Source organism: Apodemus sylvaticus, chromosome 6 (assembly GCF_947179515.1).
Source record: "Apodemus sylvaticus chromosome 6, mApoSyl1.1, whole genome shotgun sequence".
Classification (NCBI taxonomy): Eukaryota; Metazoa; Chordata; class Mammalia; order Rodentia; family Muridae; genus Apodemus; species Apodemus sylvaticus.
Window position 1 is genome coordinate 114,557,779 of NC_067477.1, and position 18,448 is coordinate 114,576,226.

General features: G+C 40.0%; 1 protein-coding gene across 5 annotated transcripts in view; it reads right to left on the bottom strand.

Moving 5' to 3' along the window:
- Positions 1-4,473: 4,473 nt before the first annotated feature.
- Asxl2 (ASXL transcriptional regulator 2) overlaps positions 4,474-18,448 on the bottom strand; it is a 95,841-nt gene continuing 81,866 nt past the window's right edge. For all 5 annotated transcript variants that reach the window (XM_052186202.1, XM_052186201.1, XM_052186204.1 and 2 more), the window contains 2 exons: positions 17,033-17,744; positions 4,474-14,939 (listed from right to left, as the gene is read on the bottom strand). In XM_052186202.1, the coding sequence (XP_052042162.1) occupies positions 12,531-14,939; positions 17,033-17,744 (3,121 nt within the window). In that variant the 3' untranslated portion in view covers positions 4,474-12,530. The remainder of the gene's footprint in view (positions 14,940-17,032; positions 17,745-18,448) is intronic.

The following is an 18,448-nucleotide window of genomic DNA, read 5'->3' on the forward strand; positions in this document are numbered from 1 at the left end:
AGAAAGAGGAAAGAATAGAAAAGAAAAGGAATGAAATAAATTAAGACAGGTGTAGTGGTGTATACCTTTAATGCCAGCACTTGGGAGGCAGAGGCAGGCAGATCTCTTGTTAATTTGAAGCCAGTCTGTTCTACAGAGTGATTTCTAGGAAAGCCATAGCTATATATTTTTAATATTCAGTGATAACTTATCTTTGCAGTATCATTTAGGATTGATTTTTACTTATAGTATCATTTAGAGTAAATCTGACAAAGGATTACCATTGCTAAAATTGAAGAATCATACATAAGGTAGATGATCAGGCAATATTATGCTGTCAATCCCCCCTAATTAATGCATTTCTTAAACATAATCGAAATTTGGAATTACATTTGTAATCTGTAGAGAGAATCTATTATGAACTGCATGGAAACATCACCTGTCAATAAAAAGCTGATGGTGTATTACCTGAGGCAGGAAATAGAAGGTGGGACATCTGGCAGAGAAAGATAGAATTCTGGGAAAGAGTCCAGAGCGAATTAGCCATCGGGATTCTGAGATGATGGACATATGAAACTGAGTCGAGGTAATCAGTTGTGTTGCACACATAGATTAGAGTAAATGGTTTATACAAGTTATGAGCTAGTAGGGGAACAAGCCAAAGCTTGTTAAAAGCATGACTTAGGCATTTATTCATAAATAATTTTCAGAGCTATTATTTCAGTAAGTGGGTGTTTGGTGAAAACTCCAAGTCTACAGTAATTCCAGACTTGGGCGGCTGAGTCAGGAGGACTACCATGAGTTTGAGAATATTTGGCTACCTAGTAAATTCTAGATTACAGGGAACTTGTCTCTAAGTAAATAAATCAACAAGTTCCAATAAAAAAATTGTAGAAAGTTTGTAAAAAAAAAATATGGTACTCCAATTCATGTAGAAATAATGACTCTAACAAGGTTTATTCAATTTCACAAATAGAAAGTAAAGTTGAGAGATTAATATTACAAGACTTCTTTTTCTTTCTTTCTTTCTTTCTTTCTTTCTTTCTTTATTTTATTTTATTTTATTTTATTGGTTTTTTGGAGACAGGGTTTCTCTGTATAGCCCCTGGCTGTCCTAGAACTCACTTTGTAGACCAGGCTAGCCTCAAACTCAGAAATCCGCCTGCCTCTGCCTCCCAGAGTGCTGGGATTACAGACGTGCGCCACCACCACCCAGCACAAGACTTCAAGATTTATAAGGTAGCAGTAATTAAGGCAATGTTATAATATTCAGTGCCATACAACCATGTCAATAGAATGGGGTCCAAAAAACAATTTATCCCACAGATATATTACAAGACTGGCTCTCAACACAGGTACAAAAATCATAATGTAGAAAAATTAGGCTTTTAAATTGTGCTAGAGCCGCAGGCAGATCTCTTGAGTTTGAGGCTAGCCTGGTAAAGTTCCAAGACAGCCTTAAGTACTGCTATAGCATCCTGACAAAAGCAACCAAGGAGGGAGAGGACACTACAGCAGCAGGTGGCGGCAGGACTTGGTCATATCACATTCGTGGTTAGGAACAAAGAGCAGACAAGGCAGGCAGGCCACAGTCAACCCAGGGAACGGTGGCACCCACAGTCATGGTGAGGCTTCTCTCCTCAACTCCACCCTGGATTTTACAAATCCACCCTAGGCATGTTCACAGACCAACATAATCAAGGCAAGTTCTCGCTGAGACTCTCTTCCTGGCTAATGCGACATCATGCCAACTTGGCAATCAAAACTGTTGTACCACCACATCACAACTTTTTTATATTTCTCAGAACTACTGAACCGATTAAACACAACTCCCATTTTCTTCCATCCTTTTGCTCCTGGATGTGATTCTGACTACTCTGGGAGTTTCACATTCCTGGAATCATGCAGTAATTGTCTATGTTGTGTCTGGCTTGTTTACTGGGCATGTCTTCAAGGTTCAACATGTTGCTGAGTACATTTTTTTCCTCTTTAAGGCTGGATGATGTCCTACTGTACCTATAAAACACCTTTCTCCCAGTTGTCCATTAGTGGACATTAGGGTTGCTTACGTTAAGGCTATTAAAATATCACAAATATTGGTATACAAATGTTTGAACATGACTTGTCTCAATAAAAATGAGTCCCTTCCCTGGCTATATACTGCTGGATCCTGTGGTAATTCTTATACTGTTAGTATAGCTGGAATGTGAAATGTGCCCTTCAGGCTCATGTGTTCAAGGCTTGGACTCCAACTGGTAGATACTATCTGGGAAGGTGATAGAAAGGTCAGACCTACTCAGAAGGTCACAAGGGTCATGTGTTGGAAAGACATACTTTGTCCTCCACATTCTACTCCTTTCTCTGCATTTCATCTGCTATGAGGTAAGCAACTTTGCTCCGCAAATCTTTTCTATCATGACACTGCTTCACCACTGCTGTCTAGAAGCAACAGAGATAGCTGGCCATGGACTGAAACCTGGAGCCAAAATAAATACTTCCTCCCTTAAAGTGTTTGTCGTAAAGATGAAACACAAAAGTTAACCCAATAGCTACAGCCTTTACACTTCTATCATCAAGGCATAAGGGTTCTATTTCATCCTTGTCATCTGGACATTGACTTTGGGGTAAAAAAAAAAAATCTACTCGTGTGCTTTGCCCTTTAGGTGGCTTAAATAAGAATTGGTCTCAAAGGCTCATATATTTGAATGTTTAGTCATCAGGGAGTGCACTGTTTGAGAAGGATTAGAACTATTACAAGGTATGGACTTTTGGAGTGGGTTTGTCTTTGTTGGAGGCAGTATGCCTCTGGCACTGGGCTTTAGGCTTCAAAAGCCCATGCCTGACCCAGGCTTCTCTTTCTGCCTGGGGGTCAGGATGACACCTACTACCATGCTGTCCACCATACAATGAACTAAACCTCTGAAACTGTAAACAAGCCCCCAACTAAATGTTTTCTTTTGAGCTGGAGAGATGGCTTGGCAGTTAAAAGCAGATTGTTCTTTCAGGGGTCCTGAGTTTAGTTCCCAGCAACCAAACGGTGGATACACACACACACACACACACACACACACACACACACACACACACACACACACGTGTGTGTGTGTGTGTGTATATATATATGTACATGTGCTTTTCCTTGTAACAGTTGCCATAATCATAGCATGTCTTCAATAGAACAGTGACTAAGACAGCCCTCAACCCTTTATATATTCAGAATTAGATATACTTGCAAGTATTCTATTTTCTGCCATTCTCCAAGTTGACCTTTCATTTTGATGTTCTTTGATACACAAATATGTAAACTGTGTTTTACATTTTATTTGATACAAGGTCTCACTATGTAGCACTGCCTAGAACAGATGTTCCTATGTAGACCAATTAGCCTGGAATTCAAGCTCTTCCTGTTTCTTTGTCCTGAGATCAAGGCATATACCACCATGGCCAGCTTAAGTTCACTTGTATCTACTCTTTCCTTTTTGGCCTTTCAAATCCAGGAAACAACTATCAAATCCAATGAAACACTGCTTTCTTCTGATTGACTTAATTTCTCAATGTTAGGTAAGGGTCCTGTTATTTTGCTTGTGAACATCAAGTTAACGTTCCCACATCTTTTGAGAACTGCCCTTTCCCCATTGACATGTTGCAATCATTTATCTACAGACACGTTTATTTCTGGGCACTGTACTCAATGGGCTTGTGCTTTTGCCACAACATTAGTGTAGCTTGTGGGATGGTTTCCTTTTACATTTTTTTTTTTTAGTTTTTCAAGACAGGAGGTCTCTATGTATCTCTGGTGTACTCACTTTGTAGACAGACTAGGCTGGCCTTGAACTCACGAGATCCTTCTGCCTCTGCTTGTGCTGAGATTAAAGGTATGTGAAAAAGAACTGAATAGCTAGCATCTTTGCTTCACTCCAGACTCGAGTACTCAAGACCAACTCTCCTAGCTGTCTTTAAGTCAAGGGTATCTGCAGGCTAGGATACACCACAATTTACATTCATCTCTACAATAGTAATATTTGTAGACCTATTCTGTTATGCAGAGCTCCATGAGGGCTATCTCAAACCTGAGGTGAACTTCCTGGTAGAAGGAGGGAGCTTGGTACTAGGGCTATGATCCTACACAATCTTCTCGGGGATTTTTATCATTGGGTATCTGAGGACTCAGGGTCAGGGGTGGACTAAGTATTTATGATGAATCTCCCCTGACACTATGCTAAAGGTTCCAAACACTGCTACAAGTCATTGTAGAAAAACACTGTATAATCAAGACAAAACCCCCAAACTCACAACAGTGGTGGTGAAATAAGCCAATCTAAACTTTGTAAATGTTTTTAAAAGACATACTTGGGCTCAAATTAAGTTCCCAAAATCCTTTTGGATGTCTTGTAAAGAAACACTAGTTTAGTAATGAATCAGAGAAAGGACAAGAAGCAGGTAAGCCATATATCACATGTTCCATTTTCTTAGAAAGAAAAGGCACAACTAGAGTAAAATTGTATGCCTTTATTCAACACCAGTCATTAAGACAGAACCATTATCATACATTCAACTTGCAAGAAAACAGCTTCTATAGTACCAATAAAGGGGAGAGTATAAAGTGAGAGGACAGATGATAGTACAGAGTTGAAAGGCAGACTGTTCATGTTCAAAGTGCTAAGGTCTATGTGCACAAAGATCCCAGTCCATGAGACTAATGTTAAACTCATCTCTTCCATTCTGATTCTCTTGGTGCTGGTGAAAGGTATGCTGCAGGAACTCGTTCCATTAGGAGTCCTGAAAACCCATCAAAGCATTTATGGCTACAGAGGCTTTTAAATTTTGATTCATTCATCATGTACTAGACCTTTCATATGTTTTCCCAGAGGACAAGTCTGATTAAATTATCATTCCCAGCCCAGAACATCCCCTTCTCTATTGAGGCAGGGTTTCATGTAGCAGGATATGGCCTTGAATTTGCTATAGGTGAAGATGATCTTGGACTCATCTTCCACCCTTCATTTGCCAATTGCTAGGAACTTCAGTCATGTGACCACACCCTTCTCTCCATTGACCACTGGTGGCAAAATGAAACTCTGGGAGAACTGGACTTAGCTATTAAAATGATATACAGGGTACAGCAGGTAAATACAGAAGCTGTCCTATGTTGACTTAAGAGCTGCTACCTTGAAGATGAACCTCCAATTTCATTTCTAAACTCTAGGTTACCTGAAAACATTAGTTTGGTTTTAAAACTAACTTTATATCCCACATGTTCCATATGAAGGACAGAGGCTATGTGTAAGATAAATTCTAACTTATCTTCAGATACTTTTGTATGAGTGAATTCAGTTTCTAATTAGGTTCACTTAATAAAGATAAATATTGGTTAAATTTAATAAAATGAATTTTGACTCCAGTTGGCCACGTGTTCATGAAGCCAGCCAAGTTCAGATACAGGTACACAGTCCCAAGCCCTTATTTGTGGCAAAAGCTACCATAATTTTCAGAAAACTAAACCAAATTCCATGGTATACTCATAGTGACTCATGTTAAATAAACCTGCAATTTTTAAAAAGTACTTTTAAAAAAGAGTAAGGCACTCAACTCAAAAGTTTAAGTCCACTTAAAAACTACATCCCAGGTTTATTGTTTTTTCTCCCTGATGGTTCCTTTAAATTTTGCAGTTAGGACAAAAAAAAAAAAAAAAAAAAAAAAAAAAAAAATTCAAATTTTATATCTGCCCCTAAAGAACAAGAAAAATGAGATTGAGGCTCCACAGAACCCACTATCTAGTCACAGGTAGCCCCCACAACCATCATATGGTTTTCTCTGTTGTTGAGAGCCTTCTGGAAAGTCCCCTTCTAGATGAATGTTATGGTGTATGGAAGCACTCATTCCTCAGTCTGTAGTATATCTTCTGTGAAAGGTCACAAAGGGCAGGTTTCCTGGACAGAGCTGAAAATATCACTTGGTGAAATACACTGAGCAGCTCTTTGAAGTGCAAATGCACACCTTTTGACAAAGTTGTGAACCCAAACTTTTGCCTAAAGACAAGAAGTAAGGAAAACGCAAGAGCCAACTACTGACCATGACTTCTTACTACTCAGAAAGTCCTAAAATATTAGGACTTGGGCCCTAAGGAAAAGGAACAATGCTTCAGATGCTTTTGTATGAGTGAATTCAGTTTCTAATTAGGCTAATCAGATGACATTAGCTGCTGTCATCTAGGGGCAGTTTTTTTTTTTTTTAAAGAATTATTTTATGTATATGTGCATACTGTAGCTGTCTTCAGACACACCAGAAGAGAGCGTCAGATCCCATTACAGATGGTTGTGAGCCACGTGGTTGCTGGGAACTGAACTTGGAACCTCTGGAAGAACAGTCAGTGATCTTACCTTCTGAGCCATCTCTCCAGCCCTGTGAATTTTTCTTATCCTTGCATAAGCAGCACTTTGTAAGGGTTAAGCACATAGCTAAATACCCAATAAATACTTAAGTAACAGGATTTGTATATAAAAATCTCAATTGTTCAATTTGACTGAAAGTCAGCTGAGAGAAAGTTGTGTAAAAAGCAATGAACATAGGTTTCTAAGATTCAAGGATCACAAGAATATGGATTTTGCTTACAAAGTGAGTGTGCTAATGGTTAAGTATGTACTATTAAGTAAATGGGAGTTATTTTAATGGTCATAATTTCACCTTCCTTCCTTTTATGATTAGGAATTATGATGCTGATATTCCCTGAGTAAACAAATTCCATTTGTGTGTTCACACATATGTAATTCAAGTGCACTTCTCTGCATGGGTACATGTGGAGGACAAAGGTTAGACCAAGGTTCATGTGGGAATGTTTTCAGACGATGCTCCACCTTATTTTTTTGAGTCAGGCTTTTCTTACTGAACCTGGAGTTTAACTGATTGGGAAACCTCCAAGTTTAGGCTTTATCTCTCCAGAGGTAGTGTTACAGGCAAATACAACATACACTCACCTTCTATGGAAGTTAGGGTCCTACAGGCAGGTCTTCATCCTTGGGCAGTAAGTGCTTTTAGTGACTGAGTTTTTCTATGGTTCCCAAAATCTTTCAGTTGAGAACTGTAACACTATCTCTTGGATAGCTATACTAACTTCAATGTTTTTACATAACTCAGATGTTGGAAACTTCAAGTTACTTTTGAAAAAGCTAGGTAGCCTAACTTGGTGGCACATGCCTTTAATTCCAGCACTGAAGGAAAAGAGCAGGTGAGCTTTTATATCATTGAACTTCATTACAAATTTTACAGACCAGGAGATCTCTACTTCCAAAACCATCTATGTAGATATTATGTCCTACCCATTATATCCCCAAACCACTTATTTGACTACCACAGTGAGTTTTTTTTAAGAATAATCCAGGTGTGGGAACAAAGACATTTAACTTCAAATAGTTTATCCACTGCTCATTTCCCTAAATGCTCTTGACACAAGTCATCTTCCTAATTATTCGGAAACAACCTAATCAAGGCACAGGTGTTAACAAAGATCTAGGTTTTAAACTGCCCAGATCAGTCAAGCACAACATAAATTTGGCTATGGAACTCACCTCGGAGAATGACTGAGAGAGAGAAAACAAGTCTTCTGTTTCTGTTTCTGTTTAAGAGGTTAGTTCTTCAACATCCTAAAGGCGTGGAATGTGTTGGTACTAACATGTAACAAAGTATCAGTTACTGTAAAAGTCCATTCCTCCTAACATGTCTCCTTACCTTCCTTGATGCTAGAAGGAATCGCAGATGTACTCCAAGGGACTACTCTGCTCTTCCAGTGCCATTAGGTGGTTAGGAAAACAACAGTTGAAGGTGAAGACATAACAGAGAGGAGCTATGACGTTTTCATACTTTTACTTAAGTTCTGAAATACACTGTCCTGACGTATGGCCATGTTCTTCGACTTACTCTTTCCCAGTCTGTGGTGATCTTCCCCTAACTGCATAAGGCAACTATTTGAAGGCCCTTCCCCATGTTACATTCAGATGTCAGACCTCAAGATTCATCAAAAACTACAAGATTTTTAATTTCACTTTTAATTATCTTTTACTTAATAATAAAATGAAAAATAATATATGAATACATACAATCTATATACATATATTTATTGCAAATACTTAAAATTCTCATTAAAATGATTTTTCCTTATTTGTGAAAAAATATGACTTATTAAATGGCATTGACACCAACTTCTCTGTACATACCCTCAATTCCAATGTTAACAATTCCTTTAAAAAGGCAAAAGACACAAAAATTTAGCATTTACCAAACCAGTCTGTACAAACCTTATCACCAGAGAGGGAAAAATAGCTTGTGGTAAATAAGTCAATTTTCTTTCTTTTTTTGTAAAAAATAAAAGCCCCAAATCATTCCCATTATTGCATTTTTTTGTTTTTGTTTTTGGGAAATAATCTGAGTGTTTTTAGAGCAACTCCTTACAAAGAATTTGTGCCTTATCAGTGAGACCCTACCATTAAACATAGTATACATGAGAAATTCAGTCCTCCACTGTCACTTTTTACATAGATATTAAAATATATATTACTTAAAATATATTACTGGAAAGTTATTTTTTTAAATTGATCTTCAATAGTTGTATCAAATGTAAAGCATTAAAAAAAATAAAGTAACCAAGACTCTATGAAGCTACTGCTTCAACTTTAGGAAATGTCTACCTACTGCTTTGTTCAATAGGTATAGGTATTGAAACACATAGGAAAAGGTCCCTGCCTGTCATGTTTTGCAAAGTCTCTTTGGACTGTTCAGCACTTAGCACACATTGTTGTAAAGCAACAAGAAACTTTCTTCTCCTTGTTAAGTCTGGGAGGAAACAATTCTGAGGCTGTGCACTGACAATGAGCTCTAAAGCAATGGTAGAACAATGATAGAGGAAAGCCTGCTCATAACCAACCATTTAACCCAAGGGCTCATGAAGACTTTCTGAAGTGGAGGAAAGCAGTATGGAGCAGTCAGAATGGTAACTGATGGTACCCTTCTATATAGAACGCACCTTCAGCTGGAAGGCAGTGAGGTCTATTAATTTACATCTGAGATAGGCTCTCAAATATCCACATCTCTATACCCATAGAAATGCAGCCTTTCCCTCTCAAGAAAAGCTCCACTTGCCAGATCTTAACTCTTTAAGATCTGCCACACAGAACATGGGAGATAGCCTCAGTGTTGAGCACTGGAGTAAAAGGAACCAAGGCCAAACAACTCCAGGTTACTTGTGCTGTTCTCCCCACCCCCATATTAGTGGGCTAAAGAATGCTGATTATTAAAAAAAAATCAAGACAAAAAAACCCTTTATGATTTACGGAGTGTTCTACGTAGGCAACTCAGAACACTCAAAAAATCACAGTCAGTTGAAACACTACAAGTACTATCCCAGCCATTGACACAGACTAATTTGAAGGCTGGTGGGGCACACAGCCTTCAGGTATCAGATATATTTAATACCTCACTGGAAACTGCCACCCAAAGCCCAAAGTAAGCTTAGCACTCATTGAACCAGTTCAGAGTTGGCTTAAAGGTAAAGTAACTGAAAGGCCTTGACAACATTTGTGTTAATAGTTACTGGAGCTGGAGTGACAAACTCAAAAGGGCCAGACTGGTTTATTTTCTGTCAATTTATAAGATGAATGATCTGCCTTCCATCTGAAAACATGTTTTAAAACAAATTGAGACTAAATGGATTCTTATTTAATATATTTTCAATCTAAAAAAAAAAATCCTGCTTTTGGAATACTTTTGAATGCAAATTATTTGGGTATTACTAAGTAGAATCTAGTGAAGAGCAATACTTACGACTTACATGGCCTGAGTGGAACAAGTTTAACGATAATTTCCTCTTTAAGTGGACCTGAAGTCCCTAATGCCTCCTGTCCATCCAGTCTTAGATTACGGAAACTATGGAGCAAAAGCCTTTCTGGAAAGCAAGGTAGGATGTAGGAAAATTATTTTCACTAATATAAACTAGTCACTGACCGCATGAGGTCCATTCTGATTCATTGACCCTCTTCCAGCAGGCTAGACAAGGGAGACTGCTCAGATACGGGTCTTTTAAGGTCCCATGGGGACTACCCATTGTCCTGAAGGGTTAGGAGCAGAACCCTGGCTTTTATTCCTTACTGATCCTTCACTTCAGAACATACACACTTCTTAACCCTGAATTCTTGCAGCCTTTCTTTTCTCTAAGCTATGCATTTCCTGGAATAAAGGGGGAGGATGGAAGGATATCACAATGTCTTGACTAGTGCTGTATACAGAATTTAAACCGGTAACTAATCAGGTCTGTAATAGCAGGGAAGAAAGATGAAAGGTGAGTTTCATAGAGTTTGGAGCAGGGACTGAGGAAGCACTCTCAGTGGTTGAATCAAAAAAGTAGGGTGGACAGGGATAAGCATCACATGGCAGGAAAAATCTTTCTCCTTTCTCCAATCTGGAATGTGATGTAATTAACAAGTTTAAACTGTTCTGAGTTTAAGTAAATAAATGCTATAAATAGCGTTTGAAATATACCTATACGGGGTTGCAAAATTACACCACATACTTCAAATTACAAGACCTGAACCAAACAATACAGACTATTTAATACTAAAATCTAGTGAACTATTTTCCTTAAACCATTTTTAACTGTAACTTAAACATTATTTCTTTACAATTTTGCAACTAACTTTTTTTTATTATGTTTTCTTTTTTTTAAAAGACAAGTGTTAGCCGGGCAGTGGTAGCATACTCCTGTAATCCCAGCACTCTGGGAGGCAGAGGCAGGTGGATTTCTGAGTTCGAGGCCAGCTTGGTCTACAGAGTGAGTTCCAGGATAGCCAGGGCTATACAGAGAAACCCTGTCTCGAAAAACAAAAACAAAACAAAACAAAACAAAAAAAGAAAAAGAAAGAAAAAGAAAACAACCCCCAAAAAAGACAAATGTTTCACTGTGTACCCTGGAACTTGCTATGCAAACCATACTGGCCCTAACCCAGTACAATTCACCTGCCTCTTCCTCCCAAGTGCTGAAACTAAAGGCATTTTTCACCATGTCCACCAACTAGAGTTTTTCTTTTTTTAAAGTCTTATTTATGTATGTGAGTACACTTGTCACTGTCTTCAGACAAACCAGAAGAGGGCATCAGATCCCATTACAGATGGTTGTGAGCCACCATGTGGTTGCTGGAAACTGAACTCAGGACCTCTGGAACAGCAGATAGTGCTCTTAGTCACTGAGCCATCTCTCCAGCCCCTTGTTTGTTTGCTTCTTTTTTATGGTTTTGTTTCTGTTTTGAGACAGGGCTTCTTAGGTAGCCCTGGTTGTCCTGGAGCTCATTATGAAGATCAGCCTCAAACTTAAGAGACTGGTCTGCCTCTGCTTCCAGAGTGCTGGGAGAATTTAAAAAAAAAAAAAAAAAAAAAAAATCAAAAGAAAAGCAGCAAAATCTCCCAGCCAACAATCCCATTAGTTACTCACAAGGCCCTTTCATGTTAGGCATCCTGGCAGTCCTGACAGCTGAAGTAGTAGACTCACTTTCTAAAACAGCAAACTGTCTTCTTGTTTGTTCTGTGTGTGGGTGCAAAAATTAATAGTAGGATGGCACAGGGTAGCTATATCCATCTCTTATGCTGTGGATGCCAAAGCAGAAGTACCATTAAAGAACTTTTCTACCTAAAAATAGATTGAGAGAATAGGAAAAGACTGTATTTTCTGTCCAGTGTTAAAATCAATCTTTCAAATTCCTTGACGTTTCAGCTTCTCCTATTTCATTCCTTTTCCAAAATTACACAGTACATGTACACATACCCCCACACACCTCCACCCCTAATGTGTCTATTTTTGGGGCCCATGACTGACTCAAGGTTGGGATGTATTATTGCTGGAATTCCTGCCATGTACAACTAGTCTCACATAGGAGTCACTTAGAAGCAGAACCCACTTACTTAACAGCAGAGCTCTGCTTAACAATAGTACTGATTTATGGACGCCAAAAGCAATGCCAGGACTGTCAGGGTGGAAAACACTGTCTGGGAGGTTAATACCTTTTGAAAATTCCACTGAAAATGGTTCCACCTAAAGTGAAGGGATGTGCAAACCCTAAACTAAATCCCACGAAGGCCATCTTATTTGTTAAGAACCAGAACCAGTCTGTGAAGACATAATCAGCACGGTGGTCACTTTCCTTTTCGTAGCCCGGGAGAAGGTCAGAGGCAGAGAGCTTCCTTTCACTATTCATACCATTCAACTTTTCTCAGAGTCAAAAGAAATGGAATATAAATCTGAATGTAAAGTTAATACATCATTACCTAAATACTTTGAAAATAATGTTAAAACAAAATGTGACATATTTACATGATTTTGTAAGTGCAAACTTTGTCACCAATTCAGTCCTATTTGACTCAGACAAGGTGCTCTTCCTATAAATGTGAAGACCTGCATTCTGTATGCCTGATTAACGTCTTTTGAGACAACTGAAACTTTATTTCTGTGATTTTAAAATGGTGCAAGAACATGACTTTTTAAGCCTACCCTTCCTTTATGTGAGCTAGTCTTATTACCGAACAACGAGGCAGGAGACACACAGTTTGGAGGGGCCAATGCAATCATCGTGGCAGAAAGCCCCACATCCTTTGCACATGATCATGGCTTTCAACCGGCAGTAACATTTTGATGGTGTGTCCTCGATACTATTCTCATCAGGAAAAGTCTGAACAGGAATTGTCTGGCCATGGCTGCTGGGATTCATTGCTTGGCTAGCAGGGATGGTAGTGACAGTCACTGAAAACGACATGACATCCCCTACACTGCTAGATACCTGGCTGCCTGGTATAGCAGAGTTATGGTCCATGTCTGATGAGGTGGAGACATTGATCATGCCTCTGTAGCTTGGCCCTATCTGTGTGGGGCTTCCATACAATTTGGGGGTTTGCAGTGGTGGAAGGAGTAGAGGCTGATGTGTGGGACTGTCTGCAGGGAGAGAGAGAGCAGTAGAATGGAAAAGCTCAGGGCTGCTACATACTGTTTTACCTCTCGCAGCATGAGTCATTTGTTTATGTGCTGCCTGAATAAAATCTCTGGCCAGGGTTTTTTCATCAAATGTTTGGCCTCTAGAGAATATGTAATTCTCCTTGCCTAAAGTGGTTTGCTCACTCACTGGTGCCTCAGTCTTACCATTCTTGTTAGCTAAACAATCATTGGTGGATAGAGCTTCCCCACAGTGGGGATGCTTGCCAGAACTCTGAGAAGTCCAGGGCTCCTCCTTCATTGAAACAGGCGCCTGCTCATCACTCACGCTATCGTCATCACTGTCATCTTCTTTGCTGCTGCTGCTTTCTCCAGTGGTGTTCTTACAATCTGCATGTGCCATTCTCAAGGCCCCGGTGGGGCTACTCAGACAAAGCCGTTCCTCAGGATTTACAGAATGGGTCCTCTTAACACTCTCTGTACCCCGGCCATAGGTGGAAATATTAAGTAAATAGTGACCTGCCATTGCAGGCTTGGATGTCCTTCTGCCAGCAAAACCCAGCATAAACTTCTGGCTTGTGGAGATGTCTTCCATGTGGAAACCTGAGTGAGCAAAGTTGAACTGAGAGGGTGGCACAAATGAAAGAACACTCTGTCTCTGAGCCCTCTGGATAAGAGTCTGAAAGAGCTGATCTTGCGTTGTTTTACTTAGACCTTCTTGGTACTGGTGAGTGTCGATGCAGGGGTCCTTCCGGTCCTTAGCAGTGAAAACTGGCCTTGGGACTTGGGAAAGCTGCTTACTCTGCAGGGTTTTCCCCAGCTGCTGGACAGCCAGATGGGCCTGCCTGCCATTACCTTCCTCTCTGCTGCTACTTTCCATTACACTGGTACCAGGGAATATCCCTATTCCCTTTTCATCTTTTGCAGTCAGTGGAACTGTTTTCATTTCAATTTTGGTGAGAGGTTTCGGCAGAATTTGCTCCAAGGGAACATCTTTGCCCTGGAGCAGCTGAGTAACTAGAGGATTATTAGCAGGGATACTAGAACTTGGTCTTGAAATGGGTCCATTCATATTTGCAGAAGTTCCTGGGGTTTTAAGGCTAGAAGCTGCTGGCAAAGTGCTTGAGGATGGAGCTGATCCAGTAGATGTTGCAGTTCCACTGATCTGGGGCATAGGGAGTTTTTCTAAACTGGCTGTTGTCAATAAAGATGTTACAGGAGAGGAAGTCATATCTAGTGGAGCAGAAGCAGTTGTCTTTGCTAAGGCTGAAGGCTTTGGTGCATTCTTGTTAGAACCAGCTTTGGGCTCAACTGTGCCATCAGCTACAAAACAAACAGGTGAGGCTCCTGAGATCAGAGGAGGCCCTGTTGGAGACAGAGCTTTCTCAAGTCTGCAACTCCTAGGGTCTTGTGAGTGGTAAGGAGAGGCTGCTGTGGCTGTTGCCTTGTGGGGGTTTGGTTTTTCACTGTTTGATATTTCTATGTGGGCTGCTAATGGGACGCTTGTGCATGTTCCACTGATGGCAAGTCCTGCAGGCACTGAGGAGGTTTGCTGTAGTTGTGCTCCAGAGACACCAGGAGGCTGTGCTTGGCCTGGTGTATTGGTCTCAGGTTGAGAACCACAGGGTAAAAGTTCTCTCGTACCTCCCCTGCTTCCAGTTCCAGCCAGTTCCAGTGTGGGACTTTTTCCATTTGTACTGACTGGGTCTGAGCCTGCACTCCCTCCTCCAGCAGTTTTCCTTTCACCACCCTCTCTTGGACTTTGTCCACCCCCAGGGCCAGGTCCTGGAATGGTCCCTCCAACTGAGGCGGCTGCAGCAGCTGCAGCAGCTGCTGCGGCTGCTGCCTTTTGTGCTTTGACCAACTGGGCTTTTGCTTTGATGTCTGCCAGAGTTCTGGCTCCTGTTCTGTAAGGATTAGTGATGGAGGTTGGAAAACGAGCCCTGGGAGAGACCTGCGATGTAGAACACAGCATCGGGGAGATTCTGGAGACAGGGATCTAAAAAAGTAAGGGATGGGGGGAAGGCACAGATCAATTTCCGGCTGTAAGACTAGAGCAGATAATGCAAAGCACCCTTGACAGACATGGCTGCTCTACAAGTAAGAACACACATTGTGTCTAGGGTTCAACCCTACTCTGTCCACCCACATAAAAGCCCACGCACATATTGTCTGCCAGTCATTTTCACCCCTGGTAAATTCTGTACTTGATTATATAACCTTTTAAAAATGTATGTGGTTTTGGGCTCCATCCCCCAGCTTATGAATCAGAATACATAGAAAAATATGTATTACACTAAAGAAAAAAAATAGTGAAAAACTATTTTCAAACCATTAATTTTTTTTTTTTTGAGACAGGGTCTCACTGTGTAGTTTAAGCTATCCTGACAGTGTAGACCAGGGTGCCCTTTAACTCACAGATCCCCCGTCTCTGATACTAAAGGTAAAAGCATGTGCCATTATGTTGACTTTGAACTCATTTTTATATCATAAAAGAAACTGATTGGTGTCTTAAATAAAACTCTGGAAATTAAGGAATATACATTCAGATATGACCCCTTTCAGTATGTGGTGGAAATAAAAGAGCAAAAATGTTAACATTCTAGAGTAAATAATTTCAAAAATTAAGTGAACAATTATAAGAAAAGCATGTAATCTTTCTGTAAATTTCAACTATAAATTGTAGTCACTATTTTTCATTATTCAAAAAGTCAGAAGTATTAAAAACCTACTCCTTATACCCCAGAAATCAGTGTGTTATTTAAAAGCAGTTGTCATAAAATTCACATACTTAAAAAGTATGTGTTTTTAATACTTAGTTCTAAAAGCTTAGACAGCATTATTTACTCAGCACACAATGGTGTAGAAGCTGTGTGGGTAAGAAAGAAGCAATTGGCCGGGTGGTGGTGGCGCATGCCTGTAATCCCAGCACTCTGGGAGGCAGAGGCAGGCGGATTTCTGAGTTCGAGGGCAGCCTGGTCTACAGAGTGAGTTCCAGGACAGCCAGAGCTATACAGAGAAACCCTGTCTTGAAAAAACCAAATCCAAACAAACAAACAAAACAAAAAAAGAAAGAAAGAAGCAATTGTTGCCTCTTGCTTTAAGAGAAGAGACTGTAAGGGAAAATAGAGGGTTGGAGAGATGGCTCATAGATTAAGAGCACTGACTGCTCTTCCAGGGATCCTGAGTTCAATTCCCAGCAACCACATGGTGGCTCACAACCATCTGTAATAAGATCTGATGCTCTCTTCTGGTGTGTCTGAAGACAGCAACAGTGTACTTACATACATCTTAAAAAAAAAAGAGAGAGAAAATAGATACAACTATTAAATAAAAAACAGGAAATGTGTGTGGAGACAAACAACCTTATTTGAGAATATGCTTAGCTAAGCCTAGTAATACAAGCCAGTTCTTCAAGTGTAAGGCCACACATAGGTTCAACTATGTGTTAGTTTAAGGCTACAGAACGAGCTCCAGGGCCTCCAAAGCTACACAGAGAAACCCTGTCTTAAGAAACAAAACAGCTGGGCAGTGGTGGCACACGCTTGTAATCCCAGCACTCTGGGAGGCAGAGGCAGGAGGATTTCTGAGTTCAAGGCCAGCATGGTCTATAGAGTGAGTTCCAGGACAGCCAGGGCTACACAGAGAAATACTGTCTCGAAACAAACAAACAAACAAACAAACAAATAATAAAGGAGAAATTCTATAAATCTGGTCAGATTGGATTAAGTCTTCAGTGTAGACCACTCTATATTAAGCTAAAATTTAATACAGTTCCTAAGTCTAGAATTTATTTCCGATTTTTTAATAAATAATTCCAGCACTCAATAACCAGCAACAGAAAGAGTGAGACACTTCAAGGCCAGCAGAGTTACATAGCAAGACTTTGCCTCTAAGATGTGAATAGTAAGTGGGCTGGGGTTGTTTATTCAGATATCAAGAAATAAATGTAGGAAAGCAGTTCTAAAGCCTGATTATTACTAATTTTATTTATATAATACCACAGTTATATGTATATTAAATGTACACTACTGGTTCTATGTTAACACCACCAGTTATGAGACTTAGCAGGTACAACAAGCACTTTCTCACCTTGAGAGGTGGGACTTTTCGCACTTGGACCCTGTCCCCTCTATTAAGAAAGGGCTGTGGGGAGACCTGAAATGGCTGCTGGTGCTGGTGAGTCTCAGTGATTCGTGGCCTTTTCTCCCAGCTGCTAGTGGCCTCTTCTTGGGTAAGAGAAGATTTCCTCTTGAGACTTTCTGGGATCTGATCAGTAACAGTTGCTGGAGGCATCTTCATATCAGGGTCCAGTGGACCAGCTTCTGCAACAGGCTTTGTTACAGATTTTTCTAATCCAGCACTTTTAGATTTGCTTGGGGATATAGCTAACACTTCGTGGTTCTCACTTTTAATATTTATACAAGCTGTGGTGACATGATTTTCTTTCTCAGATTCTTGTTCAGCAGAGGCAACTGGCTTCTGCTCTAAGAGACCCTCATCCTTAGGGCTTTTCATCGGCTTCACGGTGATAAGTTCATTTGTATTGCTAGCTGATGCAAGAACAGGTTCTGGGGATTTAGAGTTTGGCCTTGCCTCATCTTGGCTTTCTTCTTTTTTGAATGGTGATGGTATTTGCACTGCTGCTTCTTTACACTCAGACTGAGGAACTATTGGGATGATTCTGACAGGAGAGGTCTCTGAAGAAAGTATGAATTTTGGTTGCTCAGCTGGGGTTTTCTTTGCTTTGGAATCACCTGGGGAAGCTGTCAGTTTCTGTGAATCTTCAAGGCTTAGGCCAGAACTAAAAAACAGAAACAGCTGTTAGTTGGGAAACAGCACATGTTACTATAAACATGAGAAAAGTAGACTATGTCAATAACTAGAAAACCCCTGAAACTATTTTTCTGTAGAACTCTTCAGCCAAAGTAAATTCAGATCCTGGCTCTGACAGCAACTGTTGACAAGACACTGGCTAGCTGGGTAGGCTTCTACATCTTAGTTCTTTTACTTGAACATTGGAATTAACAACTTCAATGTTGCTACTGATGAAGTTACTCCATGCGAAGTACACACTTGGTACACAATAAAAGTTCTATAGTGTTTACTGTCATTGTTATTTCTGCTTATATAGGAGTCATAATGTCTTGAAACAAAGGCTTTAGGTTTAGAAGAACCTAAAGAAAGGTCAAGTGGTTCTATCCTGAGACTTAGGTTGGAACTGTGATGAATTTTCTTCACTAGTGTTTGTAGGAAGTTTGGCCCAAGACTTCTAAGGGAAACCTGAGAAAACAGTTATTAATGTTCTCCAGAAGCTAAGAATTAGAAATGAATCTGTAGAGAGCCTGTTTAAATTCTATTTAGGCTAAGTCTAAAGTTCTGAGGTTATGTGCTGCTGAGCTATCTGGAGGTGAAAGTCAGCTAGGACTTGCACAGTATAGCTTGTAAAAAGTGAAGCTAATTTATGGGTCACCAGTGACACTTTTTATATATTTTATATTATTACTT